At 47.7% G+C, this 18,653-nt stretch overlaps 1 protein-coding gene across 7 annotated transcripts in view; it reads left to right on the top strand.

Moving 5' to 3' along the window:
* Positions 1 to 18,653, top strand: part of SFXN5 (sideroflexin 5) — a 106,999-nt gene that overhangs the window by 47,088 nt on the left and 41,258 nt on the right. For 5 of the 7 annotated variants that reach the window (XM_074865411.1, XM_074865412.1, XM_074865409.1 and 2 more), the window contains 3 exons: positions 2,724 to 2,777; positions 5,938 to 5,994; positions 6,856 to 6,921. In XM_074865411.1, coding sequence (XP_074721512.1) covers positions 2,724 to 2,777; positions 5,938 to 5,994; positions 6,856 to 6,921 — 177 coding nt within the window. Of the gene's footprint in view, positions 1 to 2,723; positions 2,778 to 5,937; positions 5,995 to 6,855; positions 6,926 to 8,509; positions 8,586 to 18,653 lie in introns of all 7 variants that reach the window. The other 2 variants (XM_074865408.1, XM_074865413.1) reach the window with 2 other exon arrangements.

Below are 18,653 nucleotides of genomic sequence, written 5' to 3'. Positions count from 1 at the left end.
TTTTTCCCCCTATAGCTAATGCAAAATAATTCAGTATGGTTTAGCTCATTGTGAAAGAGATTAAGGTCTTGCTGAAAATAATCACTTCTTTTCTGGCCGGAGCAGCTACTCCCTTGACACAACCAAATCCTGCGGCTGTTTATTCTTTCCCGGAGTCGCAATCATTTGCTTTTTTTAGCCTCCGTCCTTTCTGTGTGCAGGTTTACGGTTTGACCCCAGAATCGGGTGCAGCAGGGACAGGATGGGGTACATGTAAGTGTAGGGAGACTTTGCCCACCTAAATTTCAACCCCGGAGGGAGTGAATCCAGCCGCTCACATTATCTCCCTTTGGTGCAGGGGGGAGATGTGCAGGGCAGCTGCTGGGCTGTAGCCTTTTACCCTGGATCTGTGTTTCATCCCAGCTCCAAGGAGAAAGATTTATCTGCATTTAAGAAGCTCAGCTCAAGCCATGGGCAGTGAGGATGGAGCAGAAGCTGTGCTGCTGTTCCCAGCTGCCACCCACAGCTTTAAGCACCATATTTTCCCCAGCTGTTTAAAAATGGGGGGGGTCTTGCTGAGGTTTCAAAGCACGTAGAGAAGACCTGGGTCTTGAGACGGGATTGCGGGTGACTCTCGCTGATGCATGAGGCAGGACTTGGGGCTTGCAAGAGGAGAACTCGTAAGGCAAACGTGCCACGAGGCTGCTCTGAGCCGACAGCTGCCCGAGCGGCGGCTTTAGCCCCGGCTTTGGGGCCACGAAGGGGTGGTTCACACCTGATAAGCAATTAAATTTTGTAGCTGGTACTTTTCTAGTGTTTAGAAGCTTTTTTTATTTTGTTTTCCTTCTTAGTTATTTTTTCCCCTGACAGTAATTAAAAGTGAAGCTGTACATTTCTTGACAGACTCTTGCACATATGGAGAGTTTGCATTTAAACGTGCCTCTTTCAGTCATACAGATTTTGGGTGCTCTTTTTTATTTATTTATTTTCCTCTTTTATTTTTCTCGGCGCTCAGCTTCAGCTGACAATGTAAGTAGCTGCCTGCAGTCTTCCCTCTCCTCCGGAGCCTCATTAGCCCGCTGGCTTCAGGCGCGTAAGTCAGTCCTGGGGTGAGGAGGTTCATCGCCTGTTGAATTCGTTTGGCTAAGACCGGCAACGGAGTAATTAATGACAAGATCCGCATATTGAATGGAAGCAGTAAATTAGTGTAACTTGCACAGATTGGCGCCCGGCCAGCGTACAAAGTAGCTGTAACTTCACGAAAGGCTGTAGGAGGAAAAGCTGGAGGAGGAGGAGGAGAAAGGAAAGAAGATGTAAATGAAATCAGGCCTCCCAACCCTATTACCCTTTTGTTTGTTGTTATTTCTCTCTTATGTCCTTAAGCATAGAAGTTGCCTCCTCTTCAACTGATGCTGCTGCAGATGTGCAGGGATGGCTTTAGCTTATCCCTCCTTGCAGCGGGCTCTCTGTGCTCTAACAGGGAAGTTTTCTTTCTTCTCAGCTTCTTAGGAATAAACTTAAAGAAAATGATGCAGAAGATGGTCTGAGTGTGGGAATGAACTCACAGCCTTCCTGCCCAGGTGCCTCAGAAGTGTTTCAGTTCACATGAGTGTCCTGAAAATAAATGTATTTGGGATTAAAAGGAGTTGTTCAGTCTTTATACTCTTAACAAAGATGCTAGTGTGATTTTGCAACAAGAAGAGCGTCTTCTTCCAAAACTATCAGACACTTAAGGCACAGGAGGGGATAAAATGACAGTGATGTTAGGAAGTATCTCACCAGTTTCGTGCCCAAGAACTCATCTTCCTGTCCACATCTGTTGGGCTTATTGCTGGGAGTCCCATTGCTTTGCATCCCTTTCCTCTGCTTCAACTTCTCATGCTTTAAGAGGAAAGATTGCTGTAAAACAAGGTGGGAGGGAGTCTGGCAGTGCTGCGTCGGGTGTAAGAGATGGGGTCTTTAAAGAATTGCAGAGGGTGTGCTTGGACGTATATTGAGACCTGTCCCAAGGGTGCTCTCAGGACTCTACAGGCAGCATCCACGTCTGTGACCTCGGGTGCCGCAATGGGTGACCTTGCAAAGCCTGTGGCATCTCGTGTTCACGCAGGAGTGGGCAGCACCTGGCCAGAGGTGCTGGGACAGGCAGCCGAAAGGTGCTGGGAGACGGCGATCGCCAGCCTGAGCTCGTAGCCCAAGCAGGAGTTTTTGCAGCTCGGAGTATGACACATCAACAATTCTCTTGAAACAAAATTCAGGCTCCCAAACAGGAGCACATGTGCTTCCAGGTGGCACTCCTGTCTTCAGATGTTCAAATCGGATTTCTTTCTTGTGCTTGAAACAGCGAACTTGCCAAAGGAAAATAAGAAAACCCCCTTCACTGCCAATAGTAACAACTTTGAACTCTTGCATTCATGCAATGTTTGTGTTATTCTCCAGAAATACCTGGATTAAAAAACTGATTATGTTTTAATGAGCTAATCTTTCGACATATCTGCTGCCAGACTCTTTTCATGGTGTGTTACAAGCAATAATTAAAGATGTGAAGCTTTCACGGGCAGCTATGCTACTCCAGAAAATGGAGAGACAATAGGCAGGGAAGTTCAGTAACTATAATGAAATAAAGCTAGAAATTAAGATAATTTATTCAGATAATTAGAAATACGCTTGCTGTTTGCATGCCTAGAAGAGCACTGAGAGAAACCAAACAATGCATTTGCTAATGAGAAACATCTCTTCTCTTGCAGGTCGTTGGTCTTCTCTTGCCCAACCAGACGCTGGCATCCACTGTGTTTTGGCAGGTAACGCTCGTCTGCTGCCGCGCACCAGATGGGGGGAGAAGGGATGGAAAGGGGAAGGCAGCAGTTGACTTGTGTCTAGAGGACAAACCAATGCACATGGCTTTTCTGCACCGGCAATGCTTTAGTTAACAGGGACGTGATGTGGCTGGATATAATCAGGGAAGGGCTTGGTAGGTCTGGAATGGACTGTAAGCAAAATATTAGGTCCGCTTTCCAGCACCCAGCTATTTATGCCATCACAGGGGAGATGCAAAATAGCCCAGGATGTCAAAATCAGCTTTTTGGACCCATTTTGGACAGCTGTAGATGATTGCATGGTGTGTACTTCCATGAAAATGCAGGTCCTTAAGCTCTTAAGCTCACACATCTGCTGTTTTGAAGACACCTTGTCAAGTAGTTGGGATCTTCCTTGGTGAATTCCCGTTGGAAGTACAGCGTGTGCTGGCTGGGGGCAGCGGGAGCCCCCGTGCCCAGGAAGGTTAGGAATAGCTGTGCATTGCAAAGCCAAGGACCTCTGCGTTCAGTGTGCTATAGGGGCTTTGGGGAAAAAAAAGTCTGTGTGTAGGGAGCTGTTGGTGTTATTTCCCGTTAAAATTCTGGGAATTAAGAGAAAGGGGAAGAAGTGTGCGCGTGAATGAATTTTATCCATAGTAAACACCCCACTTGAGTATAATTTCAGCACGAACAGAAATGCAAAACCAAGTTACTTTCAGACTTATTTTTAGTTGCGAATGTCTTTTTATTGTCTACAGAGTAAATGATGAGAGAGAATTATGTGATTAAGAAATATCAAAGCAAAATGGGATCTGCCTAGTATGTTAGAAAGACTGCAGAACCGAATTGTTGGTAACTTGTGGTTTGGGGTATTTAGCTATAAGTTGGGCCATGTGGCTTTACCTGCTGGGAGTGGGAGAGTGGCTGGAGACATCTAGACTCATTCATATTTTTGAAGGCAACTTGCTTCACCTTTTTTTTTAATGGAAAGAGTTGGCTTTTGGAGAAGTTACTCTTGAGCGCGTGAGGAGAGAGCCAGCTCAGGGAGCTGGTGTGGGCTCAGTGCCTTGTAAATGGCTTATGTGAGGAGCTCTTATTCCCACCATCATGGTGTAGCTGGGAGAAACTTTTGGCTTTAAAAGGATGGAATAATCCTTTTAAAACTAGAAAGAATATTTCGAACGCGGAACCAAAACAAGCCCACTCAAGGAGGAAGTCGTAGCAGGCAAGTCCGGCAGTTGTAGCCTGTCTGAGCTGCTGCTGCTTGACAAGTGGTTCTCAAACTCTTCTCTCCACCATGATAGGCACATGGGTCACCCCTTTCTGAAAAATGCAAGTAGGAGGAGTAGCAGCCTAGAGAGGCATCACCCAAAAAGCCCAGGAGGGTGTCAGGTGGCCACCTGGGAAGACGATGGAGTCAAGAAATGGGTAGTGGGGTTGTCTTCAACCTAGAGATGGCTTAAACTCTAGGTTAAGGACAATAGCTGAGCAGTTTGTCTACATCTCTCTGAAAAGGAGAGTCATCTGAGTAAATAGCATAGGATTTAGGGACGGTGTGTGTTACTGCATTAACAAACTCTGGGTTCTGTAGGAGCAGGTTTGTACGGTGAAGCAGTTGTCGATGCCCAAAATGTACGTGTCTCAGGTTAGCTCTAGCCCAGTTCTGTGGGCCTGCTAATGTAGATATGAGCTGTGGGGGTTACAAAAACCCCCACAGCTGGAAAATTGAAGCAGATTTCCAGCACATATTGGCAAGATGACTTTGTAATTATTACTATTATTTAAATAAAGCAATAAAGCAAGGTGTGCTAAGTCCAAAGTTCCAGGCTAGAGAGCTCGTCAGCAGGAAAAAACATGCTCTTGGGCCATGGACTCGGCAATGACCGATCCCCATGTTTTAGTGCCTTGTTTCACTCTGTCTCTCCTCACCCCTACTTTATTCCCTCCCACATCTCAGTTCTGGCCACAGCTGGAAGGAGTCAGAGTTGACCTAGCGCTGAGGGATCTGGTGGAGTTGAGAACGGTCAGTGTGAGGTTAATGGTTGGACTGGAGGAGCTTCAAGGGCTTTTCCAACCTCGATGATTCTGTGATTCTGAGTTTGGTTCTGACATGCTCTGAACTGGAAACGTGATGCTTTGGGAACAGAAACTATTATTTTCTTCACATCACCAGCAGCTGCTGTGGATAAAACCCTTTAGGAACACAGTGCTACTCCTCCCCAGTTGCTGCTTTGGTGGCAGATCCTACTCCAAAAAGTTGTGAACAGAAATACCAGTTTAGTGGCATCCGTATCCCTACGATGGTAGCTCTGCATATCACAGAATCACAGAATCATTCAGGTTGGAAAAGACCCTTGCGATCATCGAGTCCAACCCTCAGCCCGACTCTACAAAGTTCTCCCCTACCCCACATCCCCCAACAGCTCATCCAAACGGCCCTTAAACACACCCAGGGATGGGGACTCCACCCCCTCCCTGGGCAGCCTATTCCACTCTCTGACCACTCTTGCTGGGAAACATTTTTTCCTCATGTCCAGTCTAAACCTCCCCTGTTGCAGTTTAAAGCCGTTCCCTCTTGTTCTGTCACTAATCACCTGTGAGAAGAGACCAACACCAACCTCTCTACAACGTCCTTTCAGGTAGGTGTAGGGTGATGAGGTCTCCCCTCAGCCTTCTCCTCCTCACACTGAACAGTCCCAGCTCCTTCAATCACTCCTCAGCTGTTCCTCATCTCCTGTTCCTCACCTGAAACCTCCTATGACCCCCTGGTTGAGAACCATGGAGCTTAAGAAATGACTGATAAACTGGCTGCTGGGCTTAGTGCTACATCGTAATAACAGTATGGATTTGGTACCGGCAAAAATAAAGACCGATAGCACTGAGGCGTTGTGTGGAGGTGGAGTGGGCCAGGAGAAGTTGCACATGAAGTGGATGGGGAAGCAGAGCTGCCCTCTGGGCACTGGGTGCCTCAGGATTTCTGTCCCTCCCTTCGAAGGGAATTAGCTTGGACGTAGGGTATGCACGAGCCTTTGAAGAGAGGTGGCAAGTCGCGAGCCCGTCCGAAGGGAGATGAATTTTCCTGCAGCACTCTCATGTTTGCAGATAATTTTTTTTGTTATTTTTGTAAAGTTATGTTTATGCCTGTCTCTTCTTGTTTCTTCTTTAGTGGTTGAATCAGAGCCACAATGCCTGCGTCAACTATGCAAACCGCAACGCGACAAAGGTGAGGAGACCCAACATATGCGGCGCGTGCGGCGCGTTAGGTCTGTTTTGGCACGGAAACATAAGTCTTGTCTCTTCGCTGTTAATAGAAACTCCGGAGTCGGCACTGTGATGAATTTATAGATTGGCCATTCTCTTGTGTAGACTTCCATTTTAAACCTCAGCTGTAAATGGCATGAGGCTCTCAAAATCACTTGAGGCACATAAGTAACACTCAGTGCCTTGAGCTGAACCAGTATATAGTTCTAACTGGTATGAAATGGTTTAATTTGATGTGTAAATGAGCACAAAGCAAAATGGTATCTGGGTTTTTGGATAGCAGAAGGTGGCTCCATGATCACGCCGCCATCTCCCGAGGATTTTATATGCACTACCAGCAGTGGTGCCGGGAAGCGGAGGGGCTGTTCCTGCTCTCTTCCGTGGCGTTAGCCTTCATTCATCCCATGGCAGGATGTGGGAAGCTCAAGATGGGAAGCTGAGCTGGAAACCATCCAGCTCATTGAGATAACATTTCAAAGACAAATATTTAAAGTGGAGAGTTTGGGGTTCATCACTAGTGTGTAAGAATGCTAATTTTGTACCATTTGCTGAATTTCATTCACATACTTCTTTTAAGCTGCTATTACTATAATTTTTTGATGCCAATTAATTTTCCATTCCCTTTAACCTTGCTCGTGAGGCTACAATTTTCCTTGCTTTTGCCACTGCTAGATGACAGACCATGTGTCACAGAACAATATGACAAAATTAAACCTGTCTCTGGTTTAAAACAAATAAACCGAAAACAAACAAAAAAGCTTGGTTGCGTTTTAATAACCAGAAGTTTGTTTATTGAAAATATGTTTTGTTTTTCTTTCCAAAGCCTTCTCCGACATCCAAGTTCATCCAGGGCTACTTGGGAGCTGTCATAAGTGCTGTCTCAATAGCAGTGGGTAACGCTTTATATATTTCACTACTAAGTAACTGCTCCCTTGCAGTACTACTGCAGTGCTTTTGAGATGTTTGTTTGAATTGCCAAGCATGTTTTTCTTTTAATTGATAGAATTCAGTCCACATAACCAGAAAACATTTTAACCATGACGTGTTTCTGTCCATGCATGCCCAAACTTTTCAACAGAAGGAGACTTCTACCACTGCACTGTGTGCTGCCTGAGTCTCTGCACATTGGATGAACTCAAATTATCCACACGTGCATTAACAGGTGGTGAATTCGCCTAGTCTGAGTTAAAAGAGGCTGCAGAGTGATAGTGTGAGAGCTGAGGCTTTTGGAGATCTTCTCCTGGTGGCTCAGCACCTTAAATTGGAAGAACCACAGTGCTTGAAATGACCGTGGACGGCGTTCAAGCTGGAAACGGTGTTCAAGTCGTGTCTGAAGTAATCTGTAAGGGAGGAGATTTTAACATTGCTGAAGTCGTGGTGTCGTGGTGCAGTCATCAGGCTTTTAACGCTCAGGTTCCCCAGAAGCACAAGTTGACATCTTTAGCAGGGTCAGCTAATTCCCAAGGAGGCAGGTACATTTTTCAGGAACAACTTAGGGAAGTTTCTTCTTATGTTGGGTTTTCAAATAAGTCTCTGAAACGTACGGTTGTACCTTTTCTGCTGAAACATTAAAGATCCCACAGCAGTTTGTATTTTTTTCCTCTGGCCAAGAGTTTTTTCCTTTTGCCAAGCCACAGACACCCTTTTGCAGGCATTTTTTCTGCAAACAGTCTGTGCCATGGGAGGAGGTCGGCACTCAGCCTGCTCACCACACCATTTGTACTCAGGTTCCCCAATTCACCTCTGGGAAGAAGCTGCATGGGCTTGTTTAGAGTTCTTTACAAGGTAAAATGTTTGTCTAGAGCAGGCTGCGGATCGTTAGGAGAACTATAGAGGCAGGAGCTCCTGGCTGGGAACTAGCAGTGAGCGGTTTGGCATGTCGTGTCCACAATGGACAGCAGAAAGTCTTCCCAAAGCCAGTCTCTGTGTTCTGCAGCTGCCAGGTGGCTTTGCAAAGGGCGTAGAGTTGGTGAAGTGCCTGACAGTTTTGAGTGGAGACTGTTTTATTGGATACGCTTTTGCTTGATAGTTTTCCGTATTGCTGGCTTGGCTTGCTCACTGGTTGCCGTACTGGTTGTCACCTGTGTCATCCCTTCACTGCAGAATTAACCCAGACTGTGCACACAGACTGGCATTGCGCTGGTGCGAGCTCCCCCACTTCATAACCCTGTGAAGATGTGTCCACACCAGCTCCACGCTTCTGCAGCTGAACTACAGCCCGAGTCCCCACCCCACCAACCTCAACGCGGAGGTTAGCAGCTGTCCTCTGTCCACAGTTTCCCGGTGTAGCATGGGAGAGCTTGACTATCCTCCTCGACCCTTAGTTCAGAATTTTTTCCACCTTGTGAATTAGTAATGCAAAGCTCACGCAGCTGCTGCTCACAACCTGCCCTCCAGCCCCCGGCGCAGCTGCAGCAGAGGGATGACGACTGGTTCCACGGTGTTGGCATTAATGCTCCTCTCCATTTTGGCAACAGGGGCAGATACAGGGCAGGAGACACAGAGAAGTGATGTTGGCAGAGTTTTGTCACCCCAAGAAGCTGACAGGCTTTGGTAAGGAAACCACTTGGGCGGCGAGCGGAGGTGTCCATCTTGGGACAGCTGATGCAGGTCTTTAAACTCTCTGGTTCCTTCTAGGCTGACTGCAAAGGAGTTGAAGCAAAGAGATAGGTTCAGAGCGCAGAAGTGACCATCAGTGGTGCTGTGAGAAAGGCTTGTTCTCTGAAGCAGTGTGAAAAGCTACACCAGGACTTGTAGATAAAAGAAATCACAGCAAACCAGCAGTGGCCTGCTCTTACTGCAATGTGGCTGTCACCACTGGTGGCTCATCAGGCTGCTGAAGGTAGATCAGCTCTTTGTCCTGTGGTGGTTTGTACCTCCGTTGAGTTGTACCGTTTACTCCCTGGTGGTGAAGGAGCTGATGGTCTGTACAGAGCAACAAGCTTTGAATAAATGCAGAAACTGAAACGATGCTGGGATTTATCCATCCTCGTAACTTGTAGGTGCGTCTCCAGCTGGAGCTCCAGTGCCTGGTTATCTTGCACACCGTGGCTGTCCATCCTGGAGAGGTTTAAAAGCACCACGAGGAAAGGCAATGCCACAATATTCTGTACTTAAAACATTGGGAACGGAGTTAAATCCAGTTGGCGGCTGGTCACGAGTGGTGTCCCCCAGGGCTCGGTTTTGTTTAACATCTTTATTGATGATCTAGATGAGGGGATCGAGTGCCCCCTCAGTAAGTTTGCAGATGACACCCAGTTGGGTGGGAGGGTTTATCTGCTCGAGGGTAGGGAGGCTCTGCAGAGAGACCTGGCCAGGCTGGAGCGATGGGCTGAGGCCAACTGGGGGAGTTTCACTAAGGCCAAATGCCGGGTGCTGCCCTTGGGCCACAACAACCCCCAGCAGCGCTACAGGCTTGGGGAGGAGTGGCTGGAGAGCTGCCAGTCAGAGAGGGACCTGGGGGTGGGATTGGTAATGAGCCAGCAGTGTGCCCAGGTGGCCAAGAAGGTCAACGGTATCCTGGCTTGTATCAGCACTAGCGTGGCCAGCAGGGACAGGGAAGGGATCTTACCCCTGGACTCGGCACTGGTGAGGCCGCACCTCGATGAGTGGGTTCAGTTTTGGGCCCCTCACTCCAAAAAGGCCATTGAATGACTCGAGCGTGTCCAGAGAAGGGCAACGGAGCTGGTGCAGGGTCTGGAGCACAGGTGTGATGGGGAGCGGCTGAGGGAACTGGGGGGGTTTAGTGTGGAGAAGAGGAGGCTGAGGGGAGACCTCATGGCCCCCTACAACTCCCTGAAAGGAGGGTGCAGAGAGGGGGGATGAGTCTCTTGAGCCAAGGAACCAGCGGCAGGCCAAGAGGGAATGGCCTCAAGCTGCACCAGGGCAGGGTCAGACTGGCTCTTAGGAAGTATTTCTTTGCAGAAGGGGTTGTTGGGCGTTGGAATGGGCTGCCCAGGGCAGGGGGGGAGTCCCCATCCCTGGAGGGGTTGAAGAGTCGGGTTGACCCAGCGCTGAGGGATCTGGTGGAGTTGAGAACAGTCAGTGTGAGGTTAATGGTTGGGCTGGAGGATCTTCAAGGGCTTTTCCAACCTTGATGATTTTGTGATTCATTTCAAGCTTGTGCAAGAGGAAATCTTCCTCCAGCGGTGTGGATGCCGTGAGGGTGTTGTTGTCTTCTTGTGGAATTGCCACCGTGGCCCCACCACCAGACGGTTCTTCCACTGGGATGCCCTTAGTGTATATGAAGAGTACCGTGAGCTCTCTAACAGCGGTGGGTTTGTAGCTGTGGTGCTCTGAGGGTCAGATTATTGTTACGGGGAGGCAGGAGCTTTCTGTAGATCCATCGATGTAGTCGGGGGAGCGGTGGAGGGCAGAAGCCTTCATGGATACTTTCTCCTTCCTGCTGTCGGAAGGACATCTGCTTCTGAAGTGGAGCAGGCACATAGAATGTGTGAAAATGAGATGAAGTCGCTGTGCACTGATGTCCCTGCGTAGACGAGCCGTTGGGGACACTACTGACGTGTGTGTTACTGTCGAATAGCTTGTGTCCTGATAATCCTTAGCACCACTTATTGCGGGCTCAATTGCCCATGCAGAGCAGCCTAGACAAAATCCTGTAGAGCAGGGAGTGATTTTTATATTGTAAATATCTGCATTAATAGCCAGCATCTTGAGCGTTTTGGTTTTTGTTTTTTTTAAAGGATGATGACAAATAATATAGCAATAGCCCTGAGGTTCATTACATTGGATTGTAAGGCCTCAGCCCTCATTAACCGATCTCTGCTGTCAGTTAGCAACAAATCACCTCCCAGTGTGAGCCTATTAGGACCAGATGACCTGAAAACAAGTGCCACTGCCTCCAGTGGTCTGCTGAGACCCGGTATTAATTAAAGCGAGCCCCTTCCATGTTTGCAGTTGGCAAGCGACGCGGGGAGAAGGCTCACGAGATGACACATCAGTTGACTTGTGATTGTGCTTCCCATCGTCTTCACCCTCCGCGTCTTTATCTAACGAGAGGGACAAACAAATTGCTGTCTCACGTGTACAGAAGAGCAGATTTTGGCTTTGCGCTTCTTGCAATTAAACTAGAAGTCTTAGCAAATCTTTGCAAATAACCTGATTCTTTCCCCATTTCAGAGGGAGAGGAATTGCTTCTCTCTTAGATCCAGTGCTACATCTCGGACTCCTGATTTGCCGCCCTTCGGGATGAGTTTTTTGAGGAATCAATATTCTTTTTTTCAGTATTTTTCAATATTTCAATATTTTTTCCCCAATATTCTTTTTTTTCCCATCTACTCCCAGCCCAGAGCGATTCGCAGCATAGCTTCAGGCAAGGAAAGCTGTGCCAGCTCCAGAATTTTATCTCTTCTCCCCTGCCGTACTCAGGTGAAGCAACCACTTGAATTAAGGCTAGAGAAGACTTTGGAAGGCATAATGCTAGGATTGAGAGCAGGGGAAGAGGTGAAAAGGCTGATGGAACAGATCTCTTCCATCTCTAACTTCTTCCGTGACACTTCTGCACTGTCTCTGCCACCAGGCATGTGCCAGGAGCTGGGCTACCTGGTCCACACTAGCGTGTGGCATCTCCAAACTTCGCTGGCGGCCGACAATACGTTTAGAGGAGTCTGATTACCATTAAGTAACCTAGATTTCTATTTCTCCTTCTGTGATTGTAGTTTATTTTTATCACATTCCCCATACACCAGCCTCCTTCCTGCCTTTTCTTTTGATTGCTCCTGTTTTACTGCTTTTCCAAGCGGTAATTGTTTTGGGGTTTTTTTAAACAATTGAGTGGATTCCTGTGATTAGGCCTTATTTTCTGATATCTGGCTGCTGTTCATGATGGTGGTGTATGAAGTGCAATTAATACCAGCTGGTTTTCCTAAGCAAGGCAAACAAAGGCAGAGAGTAGTAAAAAGACTTGAGAAAGACCAAGCATATTTTACATGTTTGGTTTTTTTTTTCCCCAAATATTCTAGCGCCAAGAGCTCTACTGATCAGAGGGTTTGTAATTATACAGAAACCCTTTCCAGCAGACACACACACGCTCCTGCTCTCTGCTAATTTTGTCACACTTTGAAAAGGTTAAAAAAGCTACATAATCAAAACCAATTTTATTGTTAATAACTGGGGTTTTTTTACATATTTTATAAGTCGGTTTCTTAATTCCAGATCTAAACTCAGTTTGTTGCTGTATTGCTGATTCCTTTTGCTTCTGACTCTGCAGTACTGTGGCCTTAGACTGTAACTTCAGTTTGAGGTCAGAAGTGATTCTTGCAGCTGCAATTAAATGCCTGCAAATTAAACCAGGTCCGAACAGGGGCTGTGAGCAGCTGCTCTCTGGGTTGTCACTGGTGCTGAGACCTGCAGCCTGGAGGTCGGTGGTGTTAGCCCAGGAGTTGCCTGATCTGGAGCCTGCCATGATGAGTCGCTGGGTTTCTCTGTACGTTCTCCTTGAAGCATCTGACGGTGATTGGTGTTATTGCCGTTGTCTTTGGATCAGAGCTTCATGGTTTTTAATTTCCACCATCATGGCTTCAGGTTCTGCCAAGACCAACTCCAGATCTTGCTCTTTCTGATGCTGAAGCCCCTGTGCAGAGTCTCCAAGGGGTTTCTCTCTTCTGCCAGGATCATTTGGCCACGTTTCTGACGTCTCCCAGTAAGCAGTGTGTTGTCGCTGAGCTTGGTGCCCAGGTCATTACCTCGTTGTCCATCTGTTGTCCACTCCATGTGCCCTCAAGGGGCCATGTACATCGGTACTGATGGCATCACAGAATCCCAGAATCATCTTGGTTGGAAAAGCCCTTGAAGCTCCTCCAGCCCAACCATTAACCTCACATTGACCGTTCTCAACTCCACCACATCCCTCAGCGTTGGGTCAGCCCGACTCTTCAACCCCTCTAGGGATGGGGACTCCCCCCTGCCCTGGGCAGCCCATTCCAACGCCCAACAACCCCTTCTGCAAAGAAATCCTTCCTAAGAGCCAGTCTGACCCTGCCCTGGTGCAGCTTGAGGCCATTCCCTCTTGGCCTGCCACTGGTTCCTTGGCTCAAGAGACTCATCCCCCCTCTCTGCACCCTCCTTTCAGGCAGTTGCAGAGGGCCATGAGGTCTCCCCTCAGCCTCCTCTTCTCCAGACTAAACCCCCCCAGTTCACTCAGCTGCTCCTCAGAAGACATGTGCTCCGTTGTCCTCCCCTCTTGACAGGATGGGCTCTAATTAAACAGCAGCAGGCGTGGCAGGTGTGTTTTACATATATAGGTGTATGTAACTTAACCAGGGAGCGTCTGTTGTGACTGCCTAGGCATGATGGCACTGAGCTTCCCCCTTGTGATAGGGGCTTGATTCTCCCCTGGTGAAAGGGAAAGCAAAACCACATGTGTGAGATCAGGCACCTCGTAAGTGGAGGGACGGTGGGGTTTTCCCTAATTAATAAAGTGTCCGGGCTCCCTCCTTCCCCTTTCAATTATACTGAGGTTTGTAACTTCTTAGAAGGTTTTTATTAAGTGCAAGTTGGGGATTTATGGTCTTGTCAGTACAGAGGCAAATAAATACGTTGTTCTCACTTAGCAACCTGAGCTAAATTCTGACAAAAGTAGGTGTTTTGTCTTCTTTTGTATGAGAGAGAGAGATGCAGTGTCATGTAACCATGACTGCCAGCCAGGCTGTATATTTTGTATTGATCTATACGCTTAAAATGTACCTTCTCAGGACTCGAACGTTTCCTTTTAGCTTACCTTACCAGGTCATCTCGGCGTTAAAAACTCAGGCGATTAATGCCATTAATAACTTTGGTGCTATCAGCTACTAATGACTCACCTTGGAGTCACTGCCGGTTGCGGCATACAGGAGGGTGTTTAAAGCATCTCTTCACAGGCAGACCCAGGTCTTTTCATTTTAAAAGTGCCTCCTGGCTTCCTGACCCTAAATCCTGACTCTGGACCAGCCAGTGGAGGGAGGGAACTGGTGCCAGTATGGTTTACTGATGCTCTGTGTAGGTGCACCTGGTGCTTTCACAAACTGTGAAAATCTACAGAGTTAAACTTGAATATGTATAGAACCAAACTAAATTAAAACTAGAGAGAAGCAAGACAGTTTTAATGAGCTAATCTGGTTTGCTGAGGTATCCCATGATAAATTGCAAGGGAAAAAAAAAACATTCCTGCTAGTCTAGAGCTTCGTACAGATCAGTTTTAGGACCCCAGGCACTATTAATCTTGATTTGTGGGTTTGGATACATCTTCATCCTGCTGTAGCAGTTGGAGATGTTGCCTCCCTTCAGCTGCTTGTCACCCCTCCTGTCCCTGCAGTGGCTATGCAGAAGTGGAGCGTGCAAGTGCTTCGTGGCTTTGGGCAAAGAAAAAGATGGCTTTGGGGAGTCTGTGGGTGCCACCAGCAGAGCCCAGGTGGAGGTTAGTCCCTCCAGCTGCTCCTGCCTGCTGAAGGCTGGTGCCTTCACGAGCCCAAAACGGGAGTTGAAAGAAGAAACCAGCAACAATCTGCTGAAGTTAAGTGCAATGAGATCACTTGGGCAGGAGCCAAGGGCAGGGCTCTCGCTATGGAGTAGCGCGTGTGCTTCAGTGACCCCCAGCACGTGGTACGGGAACCCCTGCAGATCTTGGGGTGTCCCCGGGAGGGTGGGCTTGGCTCTCAGCTCTTGCACGGTTGGGAAACAGAGACAGAAGCTACGTGACTTGGTGTTGGGAGCGATGTAGGAAGCTTCTCAGAGCAGAAACTCAAACCTAGATGCTCCAGGACTCAAATTCCTGCTCTCGCAGTGGGAAATCTCTCCTCTGTGACGCAGGTGTCTTAGTCATCCTGAGGCAACTTTGATATGTACAGAAGCCTTGGTGATGTTATTTCCAAGAAAATACAGCTTTTTGGGAACTCCTGTAGTGACATGTAGGGTTTCTGCAGAGCTTCTGAATTCTTGAAACACAATAATTTGTCTTTGAGATTTTTGGTTGTGTTCCCACAGGTTTCATAGATTCTAATTCCTGCAGGAGTCTCAGCGGCAGTTGGAACTGGTCAAGCACGAAGGTTACACAAAAATTAGAACTCTTAAATTTTATATTTAGCTGTATCAGGGAAAAAAAAAAAAAAAGTTGCGTAGGAGTCTAATCAGCAAAGCCCAGTGTGGGTCTGAGAGATCAGATTAAAGCAGAGGCAGTTTTTGGACAAATGGACGTTGCAAAAATTATATTTTTAAACCAGCTGGATTCCTCCCCCCCCCCCCCCCCCAAAAAAAAGTTAGTATTTTGCAAAATCGAATTGTGCTTTGTCTTGAAAACATCCCTTGCAATCCAAAACATTCTCATGACCACATAGGATTTCAGCAGAAAGATCTTATTTTTCTTCTCCTGAGGAAGCTGAGAGGTGAAGACTGTTCAAGCCCAAGATTATTGCTGTAAAATAATATTAGCATTGTGATGGTTGTGTCACAGCCGGCTTTGGCGATACCTGCCCTTGCAGCCCTGACTCCCACAGCTCAGCAAACTGTATCGCTGATACCATTTACAAGGGATACGTTTGCTCCGATACACAGGTTTAAAAATCTTCCGATGCCGGTAAGCGTGGATAATAAAAAGTTGCTTTTACAGCTCTATCCTTTAAAAGAAGCCAGGTGATGCTTGAGGGTGGCTGACCAAAGCTAGAAAGAGAATCTAAGACCTTTAATTAGATAAATTAAGAGTTGGACTGGCTCATTACGCTTATAAAATTCATGAGTGATAAAAAGCCAGGATGTTGATTTTATTTTCCATGTTCAGGAAGGACAGGATCTTGTTGGACCAAGTTTTCAGTCTCATCTGCGTATGACCCGGGGCAGGGAGATCATCTCTGCACGCAGTGTTCTGGGACAGCAACTCTTCTCCTTCCTGTGCCGTCAGCCGTGGGTTGCTCCTCCTTCCCTGCTCCCATTGCACACTTAACTCACACACACGCAATTTTTCACTCTCCTCTCTAGGTGGAGGCGCCCCTGTGGATTTTTCTAATCCCAGCTCCTTCTTCCTGATAATTGTTTGTGAGCCGTGTGGAGCGGCTGCATTGACAGCCTGTGAATTTGGTGTGATGCCCATAATCAGCTTGTGAGACGGCGCGGGAGGCCACCCACTGCCCTCAGGACTAGCCGCCACTTAGGGCAGTCAAGAAACACTTAGAAGCCGGAGGAAGTCGGTGCAAAGTAGGGCGAGGGATGGGAGGGGATGGAGCATGGCCAGCTACTTCCTCGGAGGTGAACTGTTTCGGGGAGCCAGGAGCAGGAGGAAAATCACAGTAGATCGGAAGAGCTGGTGATAAACTTCTGTTTGCTGCTTAAAGTTTTTTAATGAAGCGGTGCCTGTCTCTAAAATCTGGATACCTGTGCTCAAAAGCTCCCGTTCCTGCACCTCCTCTTCTCTAATGATTCACAGAGACCAAGTCCAGATACCAGAAGACACCAGAAGAGAGTGGTATGATCACTCAGACTGGAAACCCAGCCTGGGGATTCCTCCATCGAGCCGTTTCCCAAAGGCACAGCCTCGAGCCTTTGGTGTAGCAGAGGCAAAGATGGGCACCCAGTGCCCCTCACCCTGCCTCTGGGCTCAGGAGCACGTGGCAACCGCCAGGTCCTCGCTGACTGCCGCCTTCCAAACCCCTCGTTCTTCTCTGCAGCATTTTCTCTCTTGTTTCACTGGTGTGTCTTTGTTTCCAGCAACTTTGTCCTCATCCGTGCCCTTTCCTTCCGGCCCAGCCCAGCCCCACAGCACCCAGGTGTGGTGTTGCCTCTGTGCAGGATCCAGATTCCTGGAAAACTTGATGCTGAAATAACAGCCTGTTGTCCTGGGCATGGGCCCTTGCCATCCTCCTTTCTCCAGCATCTGCCAGATCAAGTTTCTCTCATTATCAGCATTAATCCCCTCTTTTCCTGCTCATACCTCTCCTGCAATCTTGCTTCTTTCTCAAGATGACACCATTTTCTTCCACTGAAGCATCCAACTATGGGGCTACTGCGGTCATCCCTTCTGCAGTCATCTTGGGCATGACTCAAATTTCTTCCTTTCCTTACTGTTGCTTCCCTCTTAACTTCCTTCTCCACTTGGATTGTTATTGCTTTCCCTTCCCTTATACTCCTCCATTCTGTTCTCCTTGACTTGGTAAAGCTCCAGTTGGTAAACAGCCCAGTTTTCCATCTCTCTGCCTCCATCTTCACCTCTCAGCCCTAATGAATGATTTTATCCTTCCTTCTCCTAATGCTCTTTTCTTCATTTTGGCTGTATGGGACTCATCAGATCCAATTAGTGTTCTAATTCAGCAATCTGGTGATTTGAGGGCTGAAGGATAAGCTGCTTTGGAGCCAGTCCCCCCTTACAAGTTGACTTTCCAGGTCACTTGGAGCAGCCAGCTCCAACTGCAGTGGTCAGGGTTGCCCCAGTGCTACTGGAGCCTGGGAAAGTTGAATCCCTTAAATCAGTGGAGATCTCACCAATGCAATTAATTAAGTCTAGAGAGATGCTTAGCGATGTTTAGGTGGTGTCATCTGCCAACCTATGTCCACCTTGCTCGCTGGACTCCTAATACTCCTTTATTTTATAAAAAGTCCGTATCAAAATTAAGTGAAATAACTTCTTGAGCTGCTGGTGTATTTACTGCTCTAGAACTGGTTTAAGAGGTGTAGGGTTAGACCTCTGTCAAATGGCTCGATCGTTGCCAACTTCAGACATTTAAAAGCCATTTCTCAGGCTTCAAATATCTTAATAGTCATAAAGAAAAAAAAGGGTATTTTTTCAAAATAAAGCAGGGATTTTTTTCAAAAATTCCTGTGCTTTTAACATTCATGTCCTGGTGGACATCAGTTCAGAACTTTTTTGAGACAAGAAGGAAAAGAAAAGGAAACAGAAATCTTGGTTTATTATTACATAGTCACTCTGTGACATTGTCTGATGGAACGGCTTCAAGTACGGCAACACCGCAAACTGTCCTTCTGCCGAGATAACATTGTTGATGCTGAAAACAAAACCGGTAGCAAAATAACAGGAATTCTCAGCACTTGAAGAAGAGGGAGGGAGGAAGGGCAGAATGCTGCCAGAGGTGTAGTAGAGCCCTAGTAAGGTTGCTCTCCCGTTGACAGCGTTCAGCCCCGTTTTTGTGTTGCGGGACGTCAGCAGTCACGGTGTAATGTATCCCCCGTGCCCACCTTGTGGGATGCTCTGTCAGCCAGATCAAGGAAGTGCTCTGGAGAGAGAAACCTCAAAAAACAGGCAGTTTGAAAAAGCTGGATTTGTCCCCTAATCTGGGTCACAGCGCAGGAATATTTTTTAGTCTGGAGAAGAGGAGGCTGAGGGGAGACCTCATGGGCCTCTACAACTCCCTGAAAGGAGGGTGCAGAGAGGGGGGATGAGTCTCTTGAGCCAAGGAACCAGCGCCAGGACAAGAGGGAATGGCCTCAAGCTGCGCCAGGGCAGGGTCAGACTGGCTCTTAGGAAGGATTTCTTTGCAGAAGGGGTTGTTGGGCGTTGGAATGGGCTGCCCAGGGCAGGGGGGGAGTCCCCATCCCTGGAGGGGTTGAAGAGTCGGGTTGACCCAGCGCTGAGGGATCTGGTGGAGTTGGGAACGGTCAGTGTGAGGTTAATTGTTGGACTGG

This window comes from Strix uralensis, chromosome 4 (assembly GCF_047716275.1).
Source record: "Strix uralensis isolate ZFMK-TIS-50842 chromosome 4, bStrUra1, whole genome shotgun sequence".
Classification (NCBI taxonomy): Eukaryota; Metazoa; Chordata; class Aves; order Strigiformes; family Strigidae; genus Strix; species Strix uralensis.
This window is presented reverse-complemented; position numbering and strand designations above follow the sequence as displayed.